Below are 20,278 nucleotides of genomic sequence, written 5' to 3' on the forward strand. Positions count from 1 at the left end.
TTTTTACAATGTCCCACAGTTGACAGTGCATGTTAGAGCAAAAACCAAGTCACGAGGTGGAAGGAATTGTCCGAAGAGCTCCAAGACAGGATTGTGTTTAGGCACAGATCTGGGGAAGGGTATAAAAATGTCTGCATCATTAAAGGTCCTCAAGAACACATTGGCCTCTATCATTCTTAAATGGAAGAAGTTTGGAACCACCAAGACTCTTCCTAGAGCTGGCCGACTACCAAACTGAACAATCAGGGGAGGAGGGCCTTGGTCAATGAGGTGACCAAGAACCCGATGGTCACTCTGACAGAGCTCCAGAGTTCCTCTGTGCAGATAGGAGAACCTTCCAGTAGGACAACAATCTCTGCAGCACTCCACCAATCAGGCCTTTATGGTAGAGTGGCCTGACGGAAGCCACTCCTCAGTAAAAGGCACATGACTGCCCGCTTGGAGTTTGCCAAAAGGCATCTAAAGGACTCTCAGACCATGAGAAACAAGATTCTCTGGTCTGATGAAACCAAGATTTAGCTATTTGGCCTGAATGCCAAGCGTGACATCTGGAAGAAACCTGACACCATCCCTACTGGTGTTGGCAGCATCATGCTGCGGGGATGTTTTTCAGCAGCAGGGACTGGGAGACTAGTCAGGATGGAGGGAAAGTTGAACGGAGAAAAGAACAGAGAGATCCTTGATGAAAACTTGCTCCAGAGTGCTCAGGACCTCAGACTAGGGTGAAGGTTCACCTTCTAACATGACAACGACCCTAAGTACACAGCCAAGACAACGCAGGTGTGGCTTCGGGACAAGTCTCTCAATGTCCTTGAGTGTCCCAGCCAGAGCCCGGATTTGACCCATATCGAACATCTCTGGAGAGACCTGAAAATCACTGTGCGGCGATGCTCCCCATCCAACCTGACAGAGCTTGAGAGGATATGCAGAGAGGAATGGGAGAAACTTCCCAAAAACAGGTGTGCAAAGCTTGAAGCGTCATATTCAAGAAGACTCGAGGCTGTAACCACTGCCAAAGTTGCTTCAACAAAGTACTGAGTAAAGGGTCTGAATACTTACGTAAATGTGATATTTCAGTTTTTTATTTTTAATACATTTGCAAACAATTTTTTAAAAACTGTTTGCTTTGCCATTATGGGGTATTGTGTGTAGGTTGATGAGAAAAAACAAAACAATTTAGTCAATTTTAGAATAAAGCTGTAATGTAACAAAATGTGGAAAAAGTCAAGGGGTCTGAATTACTCTCCATATGCACTGTACATCAAAGAACACCATGTTAACTCATTGTTTTCAAATGATGATTGGCAATAAGACTTGTATATATACAGTTGAAGTTGGAAGTTTACATACACTTTAAACTCATTTTTCACAATTCCTGACATTTAATCCATGTAGAAATTCCCTGTTTTATGTCAGTTAGAATCACCACTTTATTTTAAGAAGGTGAAATGTCAGAATAACAGTAGAGAGTGATTTATTTCAGCGTTAATTTCTTTCATCACATTTCCAGTGGGTCAGAAGTTTACATACACTCAATTAGTAATTGCTAGCATTGCCTTTAAATTGTTTAACTTGGGTCAAATCTTTCGGGTAGCCTTCCACAAGCTTCTCACAATACATTGGGTGAATTTTGGCCCATTTCTCCTGACAGAGCTGGTGTAACTGAGTCAGGTTTGTAGGCATCCTTGCTCGCACACGCTTTTTCAGTTCTGCCCACAAATCTTCTATAGGTTTGATTTCAGGGCTTTGTGATGGCCACTCCAATACCTTGACTTTGTTGTCCTTAAGCCATTTTGCCACAACTTTGGAAGTATGCTTGGGGTCATTGTCCATTTGGAAGACCCATTTGCGACCAAGCTTTAACTTCCTGACTGATGTCTTGAGATGTTGCTTCAATATATCCACATAATTCTCCTCCCTCATGATGCCATCTATTTTGTGAAGTGCACCAGTCCCTCCTGCAGCAATGCACCCTACAACATGATGCTGTCACCCCCGTGCTTCACGGTTGGGATGGTGTTCTTCGGCTTGCAAGCCTCCCCCTTTTTCCTCCAAACATAACGATGGTCATTATGGCCAAACAGTTCTATTTTTGTTTCATCAGACCAGATGACATTTCTCCAAAAAGTACAATCTTTGTCCCCATGTGCAGATGCAAACCGTAGTCTGCTTTTTTATGGCAGTTTTGGAGCAGTGGCTTCTTCCTTGCTGAGCGGCCTTCAAGTCGATATAGGACTCGTTTTACTGTGGATATAGATACATTTGTACCTGTTTCCTCCAGCATCTTCACAAGGTCCTTTGCTCTTGTTCTGGGATTGATTTGCACATTTTGCACGTAAGTACGTTCATCTCTAGGAGACAGAACGCGTCTCCTTCCTGAGCGGTATAACGGCTGAGTGGGCCCAGAGTGTTTATACTTGCGTACTATGGTTTGTACAGATGAACGTGGTACATTCAGGCATTTGGAAAATGCTCCCAAGTATGAACCAGACTTGTGGAGGTCTACAATTTCTTTTCTGAGGTCTTGGCTGATTTATTTTGATTTTCCCATTATGTCAAGCAAAGAGGCACTGAGTTTGAAGGTAGGTCTTGAAATACATCCCCAGGTCCACTGCCAATTGACTCAAATTATGTCAATTAGCCTATCAGAAGCTTCTAAAGCCATGACATAATTGTCAGGAATTTTCCAAGCTGTTTAAAGGCACAGTCAACATAGTGTATGTAAACTTCTGACCCACTGGAATTGTGATACAGTCAATTATAAGTGAAATAATCTGTCTGCAAACAATTGTTGAAAAGTTACTTGTGTCATGCACAAAGTAGATGTTCTAACCGACTTGCCAAAACTATAGTTTGTTAACAAGAAATGTGTGGAGTGGTTGAAAAACAAGTTTTAATGACTCCAACCTAAGTGTATGTAAACTTCTGACTTCAACTGTATGACATCCATGATCAAGTGATCATCTTGGTTCTGCTCTTAATTCAGGACAATCTGGTATTGTGAATGGTGGTGTGGATTGACACAATGAATATTCTGTGTGTGTCCTTTATCATCTGACTAGCTAGCTGTGTTGTGAGCAGTGTGCTGATCTAGCCCTGCAGGGCCCTGTCTAACACATCTTCGTCCTGCACAGGGTAGGGCATCGTGACGCGAAGCTGCCTTTGCTCCTCCATGGTACGCTGGATGGTCTCATAGGCGTTGGAGTTCCCCGACCAGCATCGACGAGCCACCTGCAGGGATAAGGTGCCAGGGAGTTTTATGTCACTCAAGTATAAAACATTAATCCTTTATTAATAGGATCTGTGACACAATGGGATTTATATTACATGCACCCTTTCAACCTATTCCGTCATAATAATTCTGTAAACAGTATTTCTGAATAGATATCCAAGATAGCTTCCCCTTTCAGTCCCCATCATCACCCCTCTCTCACCCCGTTAGAGACGTCCCAGTTGAGCATCAGACTGGCTCTCTTCGCTGCCTCCTCCGTCCCGTCCAGGAGCAGACCAAACCCTCCGTTCATCACCTCACCCCTGGAGAGAGACAGGAGACAGACAACGCAGTCTGACTGAGGGGAGGAGGGGACATGACTGGGGCTCTAAACTGTGGTTCCATATTCAGATTAGGTAACTGTATTTGACCTTTGGGGAGAAACAAAGACGTTGAAAGATTGTCCATCCATGAGAAAGACCCCAACATTTTGTTTGTCAGGGGCACAATGTTTCCTAGTTAGTAATTGTCTTATAGGTTATGGTCTCATAGATTTTTGTGTGCTATCCTATCCTTCTTTCTTCCTTCCTATCCCCAGTTTGATAGGTGAAACTCAGATCTTACCAGCCGACCCCTCCACCGTTGTGCAGGGACACCCAGGTGGCTCCTCTGAATGCATCGCCTACAAAGTTCTGGACCGCCATGTCTGTCAGGGGGCAAGACAGGCACACAGTGACAAAGTCACACTTTCACACTTACACATACCCGAGTTCAGTCAAAGTGGATGATTTCTAGCCACCTAGACTAACACACTGACTAATATAATGATGATCATGACAAAATAATGTCTGTCTAAATGATGAGTGTGCTCTAGTGTACCTGCACAGAAGACAGAGCCGTCGTACACATTGGAGGTCTCTCTGAAGGGACTGTCTGTTCCACTAACGTCATGGTGGTCTCTACTGATGACCACAGGAGCCTGGACAGAAAACACACATTGTCACCGTGTCTGTTTGCCTACTGCTAGCTTACTGCTGGTCTCCGGGACCTGGAGGAGAAGGTAGGCTAAGTGGTGAACACACACACTCTCCCACTGTCTCTCTCAGACACACACACACACACACACACATATACACACACACACACACACACACACTCTCTCACCATAGATTTACCTACCCACTGACTGGACACCAACCAAAACATAGAACTTTAAATGAACATATAAACAACCATAACAAAGAGATGGGTAAGTAAGACTTACCGAAACTCTCCTATCAGCAATAGCTTGATTGATGGCCAAGGCAATACACACACGGCCTTTCTGGTCTGAGTAGAGGATTCTGGCTTGGGAGCCCACCACCTACACACAGAGAACATTCAGAAATGGCATTGGCAGTTGTATAATACATTTCTTATTTATCTAGTATCAGGATGTTAATGATTAACATTGTGTCTTATATGTGTCCTATTAATTAATACCATCCTGTGTTTTCCGGCCTCACGGATCCAGCGGATGTTGTCGTTGTACTGCTGTCGCACACGCTCAGTCACATTGGCGCTGATCTCCTCCAGGACAGTGGCGGCGATGTCATCAGTCAGTGTCAGGTCACGGGGGTCACCAGAGGTGCAGACCCAGCGGAATGGTCCAAAGCCCAGGGAGAAGATGTCACTGCAGAGTGGTCAAGGGTTAGGGCCAAGAGTTTGACCTGATCATGTGACCTGACCAGAAAACTCACCCTGTCACTCACCCCATGATGTGTTGGACGTAGGATGGGTAGCGGAACTCTGTCGCTCCGCCTCCCTCCTTCTCTACCTCCGCTCCTGAAGAAAGAGAGATGAACACAAACCTAGATGTTATCAAACTGGAGAGGACTGCGGACATCACTAGACATGCTGTGTTCAGTCTATTCTTCAGCATGTGTATCGGGACCTTAAAGTTACCCCTTAGCATTAGCCACAGATCTTGGATCACATTACCTTACTCCCAATGCTAATATTAACCATGAGGGGGGTGATATAATATCCGACCCTGTGTCAGTGAATCAGTATGGTGGTGGTTTAACTGTAGGACTCACCTGCTCTCTGGGCCTCCAGGAGGAAGGCGTTTCCATAGTCCCAGAAGAACATCCCTGCCTCAGACAACTTGTTGATGGCAGCTACCTGTCTACAAAGGCTGGGGGAGAGGAAGGGAAGACCACCACAGGTTAGAGAACAACCCCTCAACCTTAACCACAAACAGATCAGGGGTCTCCAACTCAATCATGGTAATTCTTGATGAATAGTTGATTTGCTGAATCAGTTGTTTGATGTGTGACTGGGATGGAACCATAGATGGCACACCCAGTAGCTCTGCAGGACCAGAGTTGGAGGAGACCCCTGAATTAGACCAACTGCCTTCAAAAAAGGTACAACATCAAGGTCTAACCTCTCATGGACCACGGTTTTGAAGCGTGCTGGGTCTGTGGCCATGAGCTGGTTGGCCTGGTGGAGGCTGAGCTGAGCTGGGTAGTACCCTCCACTGAAGGGGTTGTGGAGGGAGGTCTGGTCTGAGCCCAGGTCCACCAGCAGCTCTCCTGTCCTCTCATACTCCGTCAACAGACGCTCCCTGGCAGAGAAGGAAACAAGGGATCCCAAAGGTATTTACACTAATAGTGACTGAGGTGTAGATGCCCCATATAGACATGGTATTACTTAATTCCAGCCCTTGGTTGACATCCCATACTTACCATAAGTCCACAACATTGCCATGGTAACCCAAGCTGAGGGGAGCCTTGGATCTCTTGGCTTCTCTGTAGAATACAAAATCAGAGGGACGATCTGATAAATCACATAACCTAAACACACAGATGCTAAAGTCATGACGTGTGTGTGTGTCTTTATCTGCTATGACCTAATGCGTTGGATGCAGTGTTCTATGTCACTGGTGACCTCCATTAACCAGCCTTGCTCATGTCTCTTCCTCAGGGGCACCTCATCTACCTAAACAGGATCCATTGAAAACACAATCACATATCACATTAACACACTTCCCAAAGCTCTCCATCATACAAAAACGGAACAGACATCGCTACCATCACATAGGTAGATTAACAGCAGGGCGGGTGTTATTGGCCAATAACAAAGTAAACACACTGGCCTCGGCAATGACCCCCACACAGCCAGCGATGACAGCAGCCTTGGCCTGTGCCCCGCTCATGCCCCCCAGCCCCGATGTCACCAACACCCGGCCCCTCAGGTCATCAGACCCCAGATACCTCCGCCCTGCATTCAACACTGTCAGCTAAAGAAGGAGGGAGAGAGAGAGACGGGATGGAGAGGAAAGAGAGACAGACACAATGTTAAGACAACGTCAATGTGAGTTTCAAAGGGGATAGTGCCCTCTACTGTTGACTGTGAGGAATTACCATGGTGCCATGGACAATCCCCTGAGGCCCAATGTAGCAGTAGCTACCAGCAGTCATCTGACCATACCTAGGAAAACAAACAAAAAACACCTTTGGGGGGTTAACAAAAACTATGAATGGGTAAAAACAACTAACGGGGTTATATTTGTTACTTACATTGATACACCCAAAGCAAACATCTTCTCATACTGCTCTCTGGAGGAGTAGTTTGGAATGACCTGAGAGGGAGCGAGAGAGAGGATGGGAGGATGATGGCAGAGGGAAGGAGGGAGATCAAACTGGGAAAACCTAAATGGTAACGCCAAATCAGTATCTAACTGAAATGCGGTAGAGCACAGTCTTAGAAAAAAAGGTGCTATCAAGAATCTAAAAGGGTTCTTCGGCTGTCCCCATAGCAGAACCCTTTGAAGAACCCTTTTTGGTTCTATATATAACCATTTTGGTTCCAGGTAGAATCCTTTTTGGTTCTATGTAGAATCCTTTCCACAGAGGCTTTTACCTGGAACCAAAAAGGGTTCTACTATGGGGACAGCTGAGGAACCCTTTTGGAACCCTTTTTCCCAAGAGTATAGTGAGGAGAGGCGGAGGGAGGGATGTGTGGTTACCATGCCGTTGGTAATGATAGCGCGGGGGGAGGAGGGCAGGCTGGGGAACAGCCCCGCTGGATGACCACTGTACATGACCAGAGTCTGCTCCTCTGTCATCTCACTCAGGTAGTACATCACCAGGCGGAACTACACACAAACACACATACGCAAAGATATATAATGATTCATTCAATTCTGTCTCCACGCAGTACAAATAAAATTACACACACATTACCATACACAGATACAGTGGGGCAAAAAGTATTTAGTCAGCCACCAATTGTGCAAGTTCTCCCATTTAAAAATATAAGAGAGACCTGTAATTTTCATCATAAGGTACACTTCAACTATGACAGACAAAATGAGAAAAAAAATCCAGAAAATACACAATGCCATCATAATTGCATGTTCTGTGCTTACCTGGGCCCAGTTACTGAACACCTGTCCATTTCCCCCATAGGTAACCAGCTCCTGGGGAAACTGGAGAGCAGAGCATGGGGAGATGATAAAGCAGCCATAGATAGCGTGACTTAGGTGGATTAATACATTGTTTTAGTTCAATTAAATAAAGTGAGCTGTTGTGTACAGTATGTGAGAGTGGTGGTTACCTGGGCAACTGCATGGTCCAGGTTGTTCATGATCATGAGCATGATGGAGGCAGCTTGGCGTGTACGACAGGGGTACTGATCTATAGGGTAGGCCCTGAGGACACACGCACGCCCGTGCAGTACATGCACACACACGCACACGCACACACACACACACACACACACACACACACACACACACACACACACACACACACACACACACACACACACACACACACACACACACAAGGACTGATCAGGGTGTGGTAGACCATATCATGGCATCAACAGATAAAGAGGAATACTACAGATGGGGAGATGAGAGGTGGTGTTAGGTGATTATGCTGTACATACCTCATATGTATGAGGGGACAGAAGCGGTACATGTAGATGTGTCCATACTGCCTGAGCTCCTGGGTGAATTCAGCAGCCAGGATGTTGTGGTGGAAGGGGGGAAAGTAGCGCAGGGCATTCCTCAGGGCTAGCTAGAGAGGGGGAGTAGATTAGGGGGTGAGATAGGAGTTCAGAATGGTGTGGCCCTCTTCTTCTTTTGCATCCTTTTTTCCACTAACATTCTGGTCATTTGTGTTTCACTCCCTCTCTAGCCATGAAAGCACTCACTCTTATCTCTCTTAATCATTGACAGTGCCCTTTGCTCCCAGTCCTGGCAAACATTAGCGAAGATGATAGAAGGTTCTGAGGAGATGAACCAACACTGTCTCCTACCCTTAAGCCAAAACATTCCACTGTGCTGAGTATGTGAACCGTGCTTTATTGATCCCAATAGATTTAATAAAATAATTCACATGCACTGTGCGTTGTTGTGTTCTGTGTCCTCAAGTTTCTCCAACAGTATGTGAATCTCAACCCCTTCAGCTATAAAGATTCACTCTCAACGAGTAATAAAACAGTGGGTATGATTTGACACATTAACTGCCAATTCCTATCTTTATTACATTCACTCTACCTCTGTCTGGATCAGGTAAGACAAGCAAATGCCTTTTATAGTGGCAAAAAGCAAACTACAACAAAGATGTGGGGATATACACTGAGTATACAAAACATTAAGAACACCTGCTCTTTCCATGACATAGACTGACCAGGTGAATCTAGGTGAAAGCTATGATCCCTTATTGATGTCACTTGTTAATAAATCAACTTCAATCAGTGTAGATGAAGGGGAGTAGAAAGGTTAAAGAAGATAAAGATTTTTAAGCCTTGAGACAATTGAGACATGGATTGTAAGATGGCGCCGATAGAGATGGCAGTTTCGCTTCAAGTCCTTAGGAAACTGTGCAGTATTTTGTTTTTTATGTATTATTTCTTACATTGTTAGCCAGAAAACATTAACTGTTATTACACACAGTTTGGAAGAACTATTGTATATCAGAGAGACGTCGACTTACCAACACAAACAGCATTACGACCAGGAATACGACTTTCCCAAAGCAGAACCTTTGTCTGCACCTCCCGGGAGCATTTGAACTGATTCCAGAGGCCGACCCAAAACAATGCCATCGGAGGAGAGGGTGCTGGAGCGGTCTTCTAGTGAATCTTCGGATGCGCGCACACCACCCACCGCTTCCAAGTATATTACTCTCTAATATCCAGTCCCTAGTTAACAAAGTCAACGAAATTAGGGCAAGAGTTGCTTTCCAAAGAGATATCCGGGATTGTAACATACTCTGTTTCACTGAGACATGGCTAGCTGGGGACATGCTGTCAGAGTCCGTACAGCCAACAGGATTTTTAGTGCATTGCGCCGACAGGGACAGACATCTCTCTGGTAAGAAGAAGGGCGGGAATGTTTCGTGATATAATCATAACAACATCCAAAAACTCAAGTCCTTTTGTTCACCTGACCTAGAATTCCTCACAATCAAATGCCAACCATATTATCTCTCAAGAGAACTCTCCTCAGTTATCGTCACAGCCATGTATATCCCCCCGCAAGTGGATACCAAGACGGCCATCAAGGAACTTCACTGGACTTTAGGCAAACTGGAAAACATATATCCTGAGGCTGCATTTATTGTAGCTGGGGATTTTAACAAAGCTAATCTGAGACCAAGCCTACCTAAATTATATCAGCATATCGATTGCAGTACACGAGCGAGTAACACACTTGAACACTGCTACTCTAACTTCCGCAATGCATACAAGGCCCTCCCCCGCCATCCTTTTGGCAAATCTGACCATGACTCCATCTTGTTGCACCCCTCCTATAGGCATAAACTAAAACAGGAAGCGCCCATGATTAGGTCTATCCAATACTGGTCTGACCAATCAGAATCCACGCTTCAAGATTGCTTTGATCACGTGGACTGGGATATGTTCCGGGTAGCCTAAGACAATAACATTGACGTATATGCTGACTCGGTGAGTGAGTTTACAAGGAAATGTATAGGAGATGTTATACCCACTGTGACTATTAAACCCTTCCCTAACCAGAAACCATGGATTGTTGGCAGCGTTCACGCAAAACTGAAAGCACGTACCACCACATTTAATCATGCCAAAGCAACTGGAAACATGGCAGAATACAAACAGTGTAGTTATTCCCTCCGTAAGGCAATCAAACAAGCAAAGCGTCAGTATAGAGACAAAGTGGAGTCACAATTCAACAGCTCAAAAACGAGAAGTATGTGGCAGGGTCTACAGACAATCACGGATTACAAAAAGACTGGCCTCGTCGCGGACATCGACGTCTTGCTCCCAGACAAATTAAACAACTTATTTGCACCAACATGGTCCGCTAACTAAGACTGTGGGTTCTCCTTCTCCATGGCCAACAGAGTAAAACATTTAAACGTGTTCAACCTCGCAAGGCTGCCGGCCCAGACGGCATCCCTAGCCATGTCCTAAGAGCATGCACAGACCAGCTGGCCGGTGTGTTTAGGGACATATTCAATTAATCCCTATCCCAGTCTGCTGTCCCCACATGCTTCAAGATGGCCACCATTGTTCCTGTTCCCAAGAAAGCTAAGGTAACTGAAATAAGTTATGAGGCACTCACTCATCCTATAACCTCCACCATACCTGTCACCCTAGACCCACTCCAATTTGTTTACCGCCCCAATAGGTCCACATACGATGCAATCGCCATCACACTGCACAATCTGGACAAGATGAATACCTATGTAAGAATGCTGTTCATTGACTACAGCTCAGAATTCAACACCATAGTACCCTTCAAACTCATCATTAAGCTTGAGACCCTGGGTCTCAACCCCTTCCTGTGCAACTGGGTCCTGGACTTCCTGACGGGCCGCCACCAGGTGGTGAGGGTAGGAAACAAAATCTTCACCCCGCTGATCCTCAACACTGGGGCCCCACAAGGGTGCGTTCTCAGCCCTCTCCTGTACTCCCTGTTCACCCACAACTGTGTGGCCATGCACGCTTCCAACTCAATCATCAAGTTTGCAGACAACACTACAGTGGTAGACTTGATTACCAATAACGACGAGACAGCCTGCAGGTTGGAGGTGAGGGCCCTCGGAGTGTGGTGTCAGGAAAATAACCTCTCACTCAATGTCAGCTAAACAAAAGAGATGATTGTGGACTTCAGGAAATAACAAAGGGAGCATCCCCCTATCCACATCGGAGGACAGCAGTGGAGAAGGTGGAAAGTTACACTGTGTACATATCACCGACAAACTGAAATGGTCCAAGTACACAGACAGTGTGGTGAAGAAGGCACAACAGCGCCTCTTCAACCTCAAGAGACTGAAAAAATGTGGCTTGTCACTAAAAACCCTCACTAACTTTTACAGGTGCTCAATTGAGAACATCCTGTCAGGCTGTATCACCGCCTGGTACGGCAACTGCACCGGCCACAACCATAGGGCTCTCCAGAGGGTGGTGCGGTCTGCATAACGGATCACCGGGGGCAAACTACCTGCCCTCCAGGACACCTAGAACACTCAATGTCACAGGAAGGCAAAAAATATCATCAAGGACAATAACCACCCAAGCCACTGCCTGTTCACCCCACTTCCATCCAGAAGACGAGGTCAGTACAGGTGATCAGCAGGAGCGGTACAGATACTCTTAATGATCAGCTATGAAAAGCCAACTGACATTTTCTCCTGAGGTGCTGACTTGCTGAACCCTCGACAACTACTGTGATTATTATTATTTGACCATGCTGGTCATTTATGAACATTTGAACATCTTGTCCATGTTCTGTTGTAATCTCCACCTGGCACCGCCAGAAGAGGACTGGCCACCCCTCATAGCCTGGTTCCTCTCTAGGTTTCTTCCTAGGTTTTGGCCTTTCTATGGAGTTTTTCCTAGCCACCGTGCTTCTACACCTGCATTGCTTGCTGTTTGGGGTTTTAGGCTGGGTTTCTGTACAGCACTTTGAGATATCAGCTGATGTAAGAAGGGCTATATAAATACATTTGATTTGAATTTGATTTGATCAAAGTTGGGACAGAGAGATTGAATAACAGCTTCTATCTCAAGGCTATCAGATTGTTAAACAGCCACCACTAGCACAGAGACGTGGCTGCCTACCTACTGACTTGATATCATTGGCCACTTTAATAAATGGAACACTTGTCACTTTAATAATGCCACTTTAAGGATGTTTACATATCTTGCATTACTCATCTCATATGTACAGTATACTGTATCCTTCACTATCTATTCTTTACTATCTATTGCATCTTAGCCGCTCTGTCACTGCTCATCCATATTTTTGTATATACAGTGCCTTGCGAAAGTATTCGGCCCCCTTGAACTTTGCGACCTTTTGCCACATTTCAGGCTTCAAACATAAAGATATAAAACTGTATTTTTTTGTGAAGAATCAACAACAAGTGGGACACAATCATGAAGTGGAACAACATTTTTATTGGATATTTCAAAAAATTTTAACAAATCAAAAACTGAAAAATTGGGCTTGCAAAATTATTCAGCCCCTTTACTTTCAGTGCAGCAAACTCTCTCCAGACGTTCAGTGAGGATCTCTGAATGAGCCAATGTTGACCTAAATGACTAATGATGATAAATACAATCCACCTGTGTGTAATCAAGTCTCCGTATAAATGCACCTGCACTGTGATAGTCTCAGAGGTCCATTAAAAGCGCAGAGAGCATCATGAAGAACAAGGAACACACCAGGCAGGTCCGAGATACTGTTGTGAAGAAGTTTAAAGCCGGATTTGGATACAAAAAGATTTCCCAAGCTTTAAACATCCCAAGGAGCACTGTGCAAGCGATAATATTGAAATGGAAGGAGTATCAGACCACTGCAAATCTACCAAGACCTGGCCGTCCCTCTAAACTTTCAGCTCATACAAGGAGAAGACTGATCAGAGATGCAGCCAAGAGGCCCATGATCACTCTGGATGAACTGCAGAGATCTACAGCTGAGGTGGGAGACTCTGTCCATAGAACAACAATCAGTCGTATATTGCACAAATCTGGCCTTTAGGAAAGAGTGGCAAGAAGAAAGACATTTCTTAAAGATATCCATAAAAAGTGTCGTTTAAAGTTTGCCACAAGCCACCTGCGAGACACACCAAACATGTGGAAGAAGGTGCTCTGGTCAGATGAAACCAAAATTGAACTTTTTGGCAACAATGCAAAACGTTATGTTTGGCGTAAAAGCAACACAGTTCATCACCCTGAACACACCCTATCCCCACTGTCAAACATGGTGGTGGCAGCATCATGGTTTGGGCCTGCTTTTCTTCAGCATGGACAGGGAAGACGGTTAAAATTGATGGGAAGATGGATGGAGCCAAATACAGGACCATTCTGGAAGAAAACCTGATGGAGTCTGCAAAAGACCTGAGACTGGGACGGAGATTTGTCTTCCAACAAGACAATGATCCAAAACATAAAGCAAAATCTACAATGGAATGGTTCAAAAATAAACATATCCAGGTGTTAGAATGGCCAAGTCAAAGTCCAGACCTGAATCCAATCGAGAATCTGTGGAAAGAACTGAAAACTGCTGTTCACAAATGCTCTCCATCCAACCTCACTGAGCTCGAGCTGTTTTGCAAGGAGGAATGGGAAAAAATGTCAGTCTCTCGATGTGCAAAACTGATAGAGACATACTCCAAGCGACTTACAGCTGTAATCGCAGCAAAAGGTGGCGCTGCAAAGTATTAACTTAAGGGGGCTGAATAATTTTGCACGCCCAATTTTTCAGTTTTTGATTTGTTAAAAAAGTTTGAAATATCCAATAAATGTCATTCCACTTCAGGATTGTGTCCCACTTATTGTTGATTCTTCACAAAAAATACAGTTTTATATCTTTATGTTTGAAGCCTGAAATGTGGCAAAAGGTCGCAAAGTTCAAGGGGGCCGAATACTTTCGCAAGGCACTGTATATCCTCATCCCATTCCTTTAATAGATTGTGTGTATTATGTTTTGTTGTGGAATTTGTTAGATGTTAGGTTTTGTTGTTGAATAGATAGATATTACCTGTTAGATACTGCTTCACTGTCGGATCTAGAAGCATAAGCGTTTTGTTACACATGGTTAGCAGATTTTATTGTGAGTGTATGTGACCAATACAATTTGATTTGATTTGATTGTGATTGTGTGCCATTCAGAGGATCAATGGGCAAGACAAAATATTTAAGTGCCCTTGAACTGGGTATGGTAGTAGGTGGCAGGCGCACTGGTTTGTGTCAAGAACTGCAATGCTGCAAGGTTTTTCACTCTCAACAGTTTCCTGTGTGTATCAAGAATGATCAACCACCCAAAGGACCTACCCAACTTGACACAACTGTGCAAAGTATTGGAGTCAAAATGGGCCAGCATCCCTGTGGAATGCTTACGACACCTTATAGAGTCCATGCCCCGACAAATTGAGGCTGTTCTGAGTGCAAAAGTGGAGCGGGTTTGGTATACTCTGTGTAGATGTATAATCATCTTGTGAAGATATGCATCTTTGGTCTAGTTTACTACTAACATACCACATTAAAGCATTATGGTTTCACTCATAGATAAACAGAGAGGCCTTAAAAGCAAAAGTACTTCAGTATTGCAATACTCAATCTGCAGATAAATCCCTGAGTATGACGTCAATGCTCGTTGACACGTTCTGAATTCAGAGATGTGACAGTATGTCTGTGGACTCACCCTCTCCTCCTCTGGAGTGAGGTTGGGCGTCCTGGCGGGTGCATGTGGCACACTGGGGTCCCGGCCCCGATTGGATGGCATGGGGTCCAGAGGCAGGCCGCTACACAACTCCTTCAGGTTTGACATCCTGTCCACGGTGTCCTGTCACACTATGGAGGATTTAAGCAGGATCAGAGGAGAGACAAACCCAGAGAGACACACAATGTCTGGGAACGCAGGAAAAATGGGCACGCAGCTCTGTAGCTCACTGCTGACCACTGTTTATCAGAGTAAAGGGTCTGTAGTCTGTGGGACAGCTACCTGTATAAGGTTGAGATAAGGGTCACCCTCCTCTCGCCACTCCCATTGGCTATCTGGCGTCTTTCCCCTACTCACCCCACCAATAGCAGGGCAGAGCCAGAGAAGGGTGTGTGGTAATAATTTATTTTCTAGTGAACATGATGTGGCACACGCTTCAGTTGACAAACACTGGGGATGTATCCCAAAAGGCACCCTATTCCCTAAGTAGTGCATGACATTTGACTGGAGCCAGCCTTATGGGCTTTATTCAAAAGTAGGACACTACTTAAGGAATAGGGTTCCATTTAGGACGCAAACGGGCACTGACCTGTGACCTCTCAGCTAAAACATGTAACTCAGTTACACAAAAGAAAAACAGAACCTTTGACCAGGCCCATGTTACCCCCACACAAACAAATCTTAATAAGAAAAACACCACCTATAATAATAACTAAGTATTAACCACAAAAAATAGGATGCTTGAGAATTAATAAGGGTAGGAAACAATTATGTCCGGGATGCAATCAACTTAAAAACATTTTCTCCTTCATTTCACCCCCCAAGAAATGTCATGGTCACCTGTCTTCATCATTTAGCCTGCACATGCTCAGAACTGACAGGGTTCCTGGAGACCAGCTAGAACCCAATTAATGATACACAACTAAAACATAAACAAAGAGAGAGCAGATACTTACAGATTGATGGCTGGGGCCCATCTGATGTTACAACTTTTAAAAGAGTGCAGGCTGAGTTAGCAACCAAAGCGAGGGGAGGTGGTGCTTCAACGGCGCGGTAGAGAGTCAGGAAAATCCTGAGAAAAAAAAAAATATATATATATATATATATATATATATAGAGAGAGATTCCAGATATCAGTCAGCTAGTGCTCTAGCACTAAGCCAAGGTGGAAAAAGTTACAAAACTCCCGAAGCCTACTTCACAGAGAACATGCTGAACAATTTACAAAACTAAAAGGAGAACAGACGAGGTACTACACAATTAGAGAAGCAGGTATGAATTTCTCTTTCATTTTGAGCCCATGTCAAGAAGGCACCAGAGCCTACCGTGATAACGGGTTCCCACTAGATAACACAGCACAATGTCTGTGAAGTGCATGAGGTGTGGCTCACATTAGTCAGCTTGAGCTAGCTACTGAGATAGCACTGAGTAGATCCTACATATGATGTTGAGAAATGGTACATTGTGGATAGTTTAGAAGATATCTGGAAATAAGTTAATAAATATGTAATAACCCCAAAACCTAACAATGTTTGTACTTATAGGTAACCAGATCATGACTACAACTAAGTTAATAAGTCTTTGACCACACTGTGTTGTTACATTTGGTATTTGGTGTTTTATTAGGATCCTCATTAGCTATTTTGATCGCAGCAGCTACTCTTCCTGGGATCCACACAAAACATTAAATAATACAGAACATTAAGAGACACAACCATTGAATCAACATGCACAAATTGGGGTACTGTTGTATGGTGGTATTGAATCTTTTGTGTTGTGGATATGTGGTGGTGTAGGGATGTTATGTGATGTACTGTTTTATCTTTAGCTCATTCAGTACAAACATAGTTCAACGGATTTGTCTTTTGTTTTATATGTAAAGTGGGTGCTTTGGTGTGTTTGGACCCCAGGAAGAGTAGCTGCTGCCCTGTTTTGACCGTGACAGTTTACAATCCAAGGCGACACCAAGTCATTTAGTCTCGCTCAACAGCCACATTATTCATTACCAGATTCAGCTGAGGTCTAGAACTTAGGGAATGATTTGTACCAAATGCAATGTTCTTAGTTTTAAATGTTTAGGACTAGTTTATTACTAGCCACCCATTCTAAAACTGATTACAACTCTGTTTAGGGTTGCAGTGATTTCACTAGCTGTGGTTGCTGACACGTATAGGGATGAATCATTAGCATACATAGATACACAGGCTTTGTTTAATGCCAGTGGCAGGTCATTGGTAAAAATACAAATGAGTAGAGGGCCAAGAGAGCTGCCATGCGGCATGTTTATCATTAGAGAAGCTTCCATTAAAGAAAACCTGTGTTCTATTAGACACAGCTTTAAATCCACGATTTGACAGAGGTTGAAAAGCCATAACCTGTTTTTGAAAAAACTTATGACCAATAATAAAGGCTGCACTGAAAGCTAACAGTACAGCGCCCATAACCTTAATTATTTGAACCAATAATCATGTGTCGATGCAGTACATGTTGAGTTCCCCTCTCTATAAGCATGCTGAAAGTCTGTTAATTTATTTAGAGAAATAGCATTTATCTGGTCAAACACTATTTTTTTTTACAAAGTTTGCTAAGAGTTGGCAGCAAGCTGATTGGTTGGTTGTCAGTAGAGTGTTTAACCATTCTTGGTCCGGAGGAGAGATGCTGGGTGCTGGCGGAGGACATCCTGGACCCTTCCTTACTGCAGGAATTTCATCGTCTCCACCCAGATCGGTCGTGACAGAACCCCCCCCAACGCGCGGCTCCAGCAGCACGAAGACCCGGGGGACGAGGCGTAGGGCGATCTGGGTGGAGACGATGAAATTCCTGCAGTAAGGAAGGGTCCAGGATGTCCTCCGCCAGCACCCAGCATCTCTCCTCCGGACCATACCCCATACTCCTACTCCACGAGGTACTGAAGGCCCCTCGGCCGACGCCTTGAGTCCATGATGGCTCGCACAGTATACGCCAGGGCCCCCTCAATGTCCAGAGGGGGCGGAGGAACCTCCCGCACCGCAGACTGCTGGAGCGGACCAGCCACCACCGGCCTGAGGAGACACACATGGAACGAGGGGTTAATACAATAATTAGGGGGAAGCTGTAACCTATAACATACCTTGTTCAGTCTACTCAGGACTTTAAATGGCCCCAAAAACCGCGGACTCATCTACCGGCAGGGCAGGTGAAGGGGCAGGTTTCGGGTCGAGAGCCAGACCCGGTCTCCCAGTGCATACACCGGGGCCTCACTGCAGTGGCGGTCGGCGCTTGCCTTCTGTCGCCTGATGGCCCGTTGCAGACGTACATGGGCAGCGTCCCAGGTTTCCTCCGGGCGCCGAAACAATTCATCCACCGCAGGTGCCTCAATCTGACTCATGCCACGGTGACAGAACCGGCTGATAACCTAGTACACACTGAAATTGAGACAGGTTAGTGTAGGAGTGGCGGAGATACTTTTGGGCCATCTCTGCCCAGGGGATGATCCTGGTTAACTCTCTCCACTTGCCCATTACTTTCAGGGTGAAACCCTGAGGTCAGGCTGACCGAGACCCCCAGACGTTCCATGAACGCACTCCAGACCCTTGATGTGAACTGGAAACCCCGATCAGACACTATATCCTCAGGCACCCCGTAGTGCCGGAAGACGTGTGTAAACAGGGCCTCCGCAGTCTGTAGGGAGACCGGGCAAAGGAATGAGACACTAGGACTTAGAAAACCGATCCACAACAACCAGAATCGTGGTGTTTCCTTGTGACGGAGGAAAGTCTGTCACGAAATCCACCGATAGGTGTGACCACGGCCGTCGTGGAACGGGTAGGGGTTGTAATTTCCCTCTGGGTAGGTGTCTAGGTGCCACATCAGTGGAATACATTAAACACATGGTGAATTGCCATTCCATTTGCTCCTTTCCAGCCATTATTATGAGCCGTCCTCCGCTCAGCAAGCCTCTACTGGTTTATAGCTCCTTCATATTGTTCTGACTAGAAGGAGTACAGCTACGACCTGAAGTGACTTTCTTTCGTAGCAGGTTAGGATAATTTTTACAGCAGGTTAGGAGACTTAGGTTAAGGTTAAGAAAAGAGTTACAGTACACCGTTTTTGTACTGGTGCATCTGATGACGTCAGCACAGAGTTTCTCAACCCAGAGGCGCGAGATCGCGAAACTTCCAGGAACCCAAGCAGACGAGGCAGGGTTTGAGAAGACAATGACAGAAGTGAAATATTCTTCCTTAGTAGTTCATTTTCTCGAAATCTAAAGGCACAACCTAGATTCGAGCCATTGTCTTATGTAGTTGAACATGTTATTACTCCAACCTCGTGAGAGTGACAAACTGGCACGTTTTAATTTCTGTAAAAAAACAACTTCACATCAAATGATTTGATGACATGCACAGTTCGGCGCAAGATGACGTTACTAACATCCTCTCGTGCCGGCGTGTTTCTACGCATGAGCTCATCAGCCAGCCAATGTCACCATGACATCACCTACAAGGGTGATCGGGATTTCTATTGGAGAAGCAGTTTCTACCTATCTTGTACTGTCACAGATATAACAATAAGCCAAAATACGAAGCATCTGGTTTGGCGTTTCCACTCAATACCAAATATGGTGATGAGAGGAAGCCCAGTTGCCGGTAGTGGAAGAAGATGGATTTTGGCCGACATTCTGCTCCTTTTCTCATCGATTAAACTTTTGATCTCAATACATTTCTGTTTCCAAAACTAGAAACAGAGTGGACTAAGTTTAGTAGACTTTACCCTTTGCCAAAGTTTAAAAAAAACTGAGTTATTTTGGAGTGCGAGGGCGAATTGAATTAGTGCACATGCGCACTTCATTAAGTAGGCGTTCCCTAACGGAAATATGCAAATATATGCTAGAATGCGCAAAAAGCATATTTTTAGCTCGTGCTTGGCTCTGTCTGCCCACCTCCTTGCTTGCTCCACTATGATTAATTTGCTTCCATTGGAAACGACAGGCTGTGGTCTATCTTGGCTTAGTTAAAAAAAACATTTGACATAAGAACGAAGGACCCCTTTTATCTGCCCCTCTTAGTTCCTGATGTAATTCGTAGTATACTGTCACACTGTTTGAGAAGGGGGTAGCTGCATCCCAATATGGAGAACAGAGTATCAAATCAAATTTTATTTGGTCACATATATTTAGCAGATGTTATTGCTGTATTGTAATTCACAACAATACACACATCTAATAGTAAAAGAATGGAATTAAGAAATATATAAATATTGGGACAGGCAATGTCAGAGTGCCATTGACTAAAATACAGTAGAATACAGTATATACATACGAGTGGTGCAACAGTCTAAGGCACTGCATCTCAGTGCAAGAGGTGTCACTGGTTTTATTCCAG

At 44.7% G+C, this 20,278-nt stretch overlaps 1 protein-coding gene across 1 annotated transcript; it reads right to left on the bottom strand.

The window, feature by feature from the left end:
* Window positions 1–2,866: 2,866 nt before the first annotated feature.
* On the bottom strand, window positions 2,867–15,171 carry uroc1 (urocanate hydratase 1). The gene is made up of 19 exons (XM_024427354.2): window positions 14,901–15,171; window positions 8,150–8,280; window positions 7,814–7,907; window positions 7,626–7,685; window positions 7,224–7,352; window positions 6,775–6,836; window positions 6,619–6,685; window positions 6,351–6,494; window positions 6,105–6,193; window positions 5,941–6,003; window positions 5,640–5,819; window positions 5,290–5,387; window positions 4,963–5,035; window positions 4,694–4,883; window positions 4,476–4,574; window positions 4,091–4,190; window positions 3,836–3,917; window positions 3,435–3,534; window positions 2,867–3,231 (listed from the first exon to the last, which is right to left on the bottom strand). Exons 1-19 carry the CDS (start codon window positions 15,024–15,026, stop codon window positions 3,091–3,093), a joined length of 2,028 nt encoding a protein of 675 aa, XP_024283122.1. The 5' UTR covers window positions 15,027–15,171; the 3' UTR covers window positions 2,867–3,090.
* Between the last annotated feature and the right edge of the window lie 5,107 nt (window positions 15,172–20,278).

This window comes from Oncorhynchus tshawytscha, linkage group LG07 (assembly GCF_018296145.1).
Source record: "Oncorhynchus tshawytscha isolate Ot180627B linkage group LG07, Otsh_v2.0, whole genome shotgun sequence".
In the NCBI taxonomy this organism is placed as follows: Eukaryota; Metazoa; Chordata; class Actinopteri; order Salmoniformes; family Salmonidae; genus Oncorhynchus; species Oncorhynchus tshawytscha.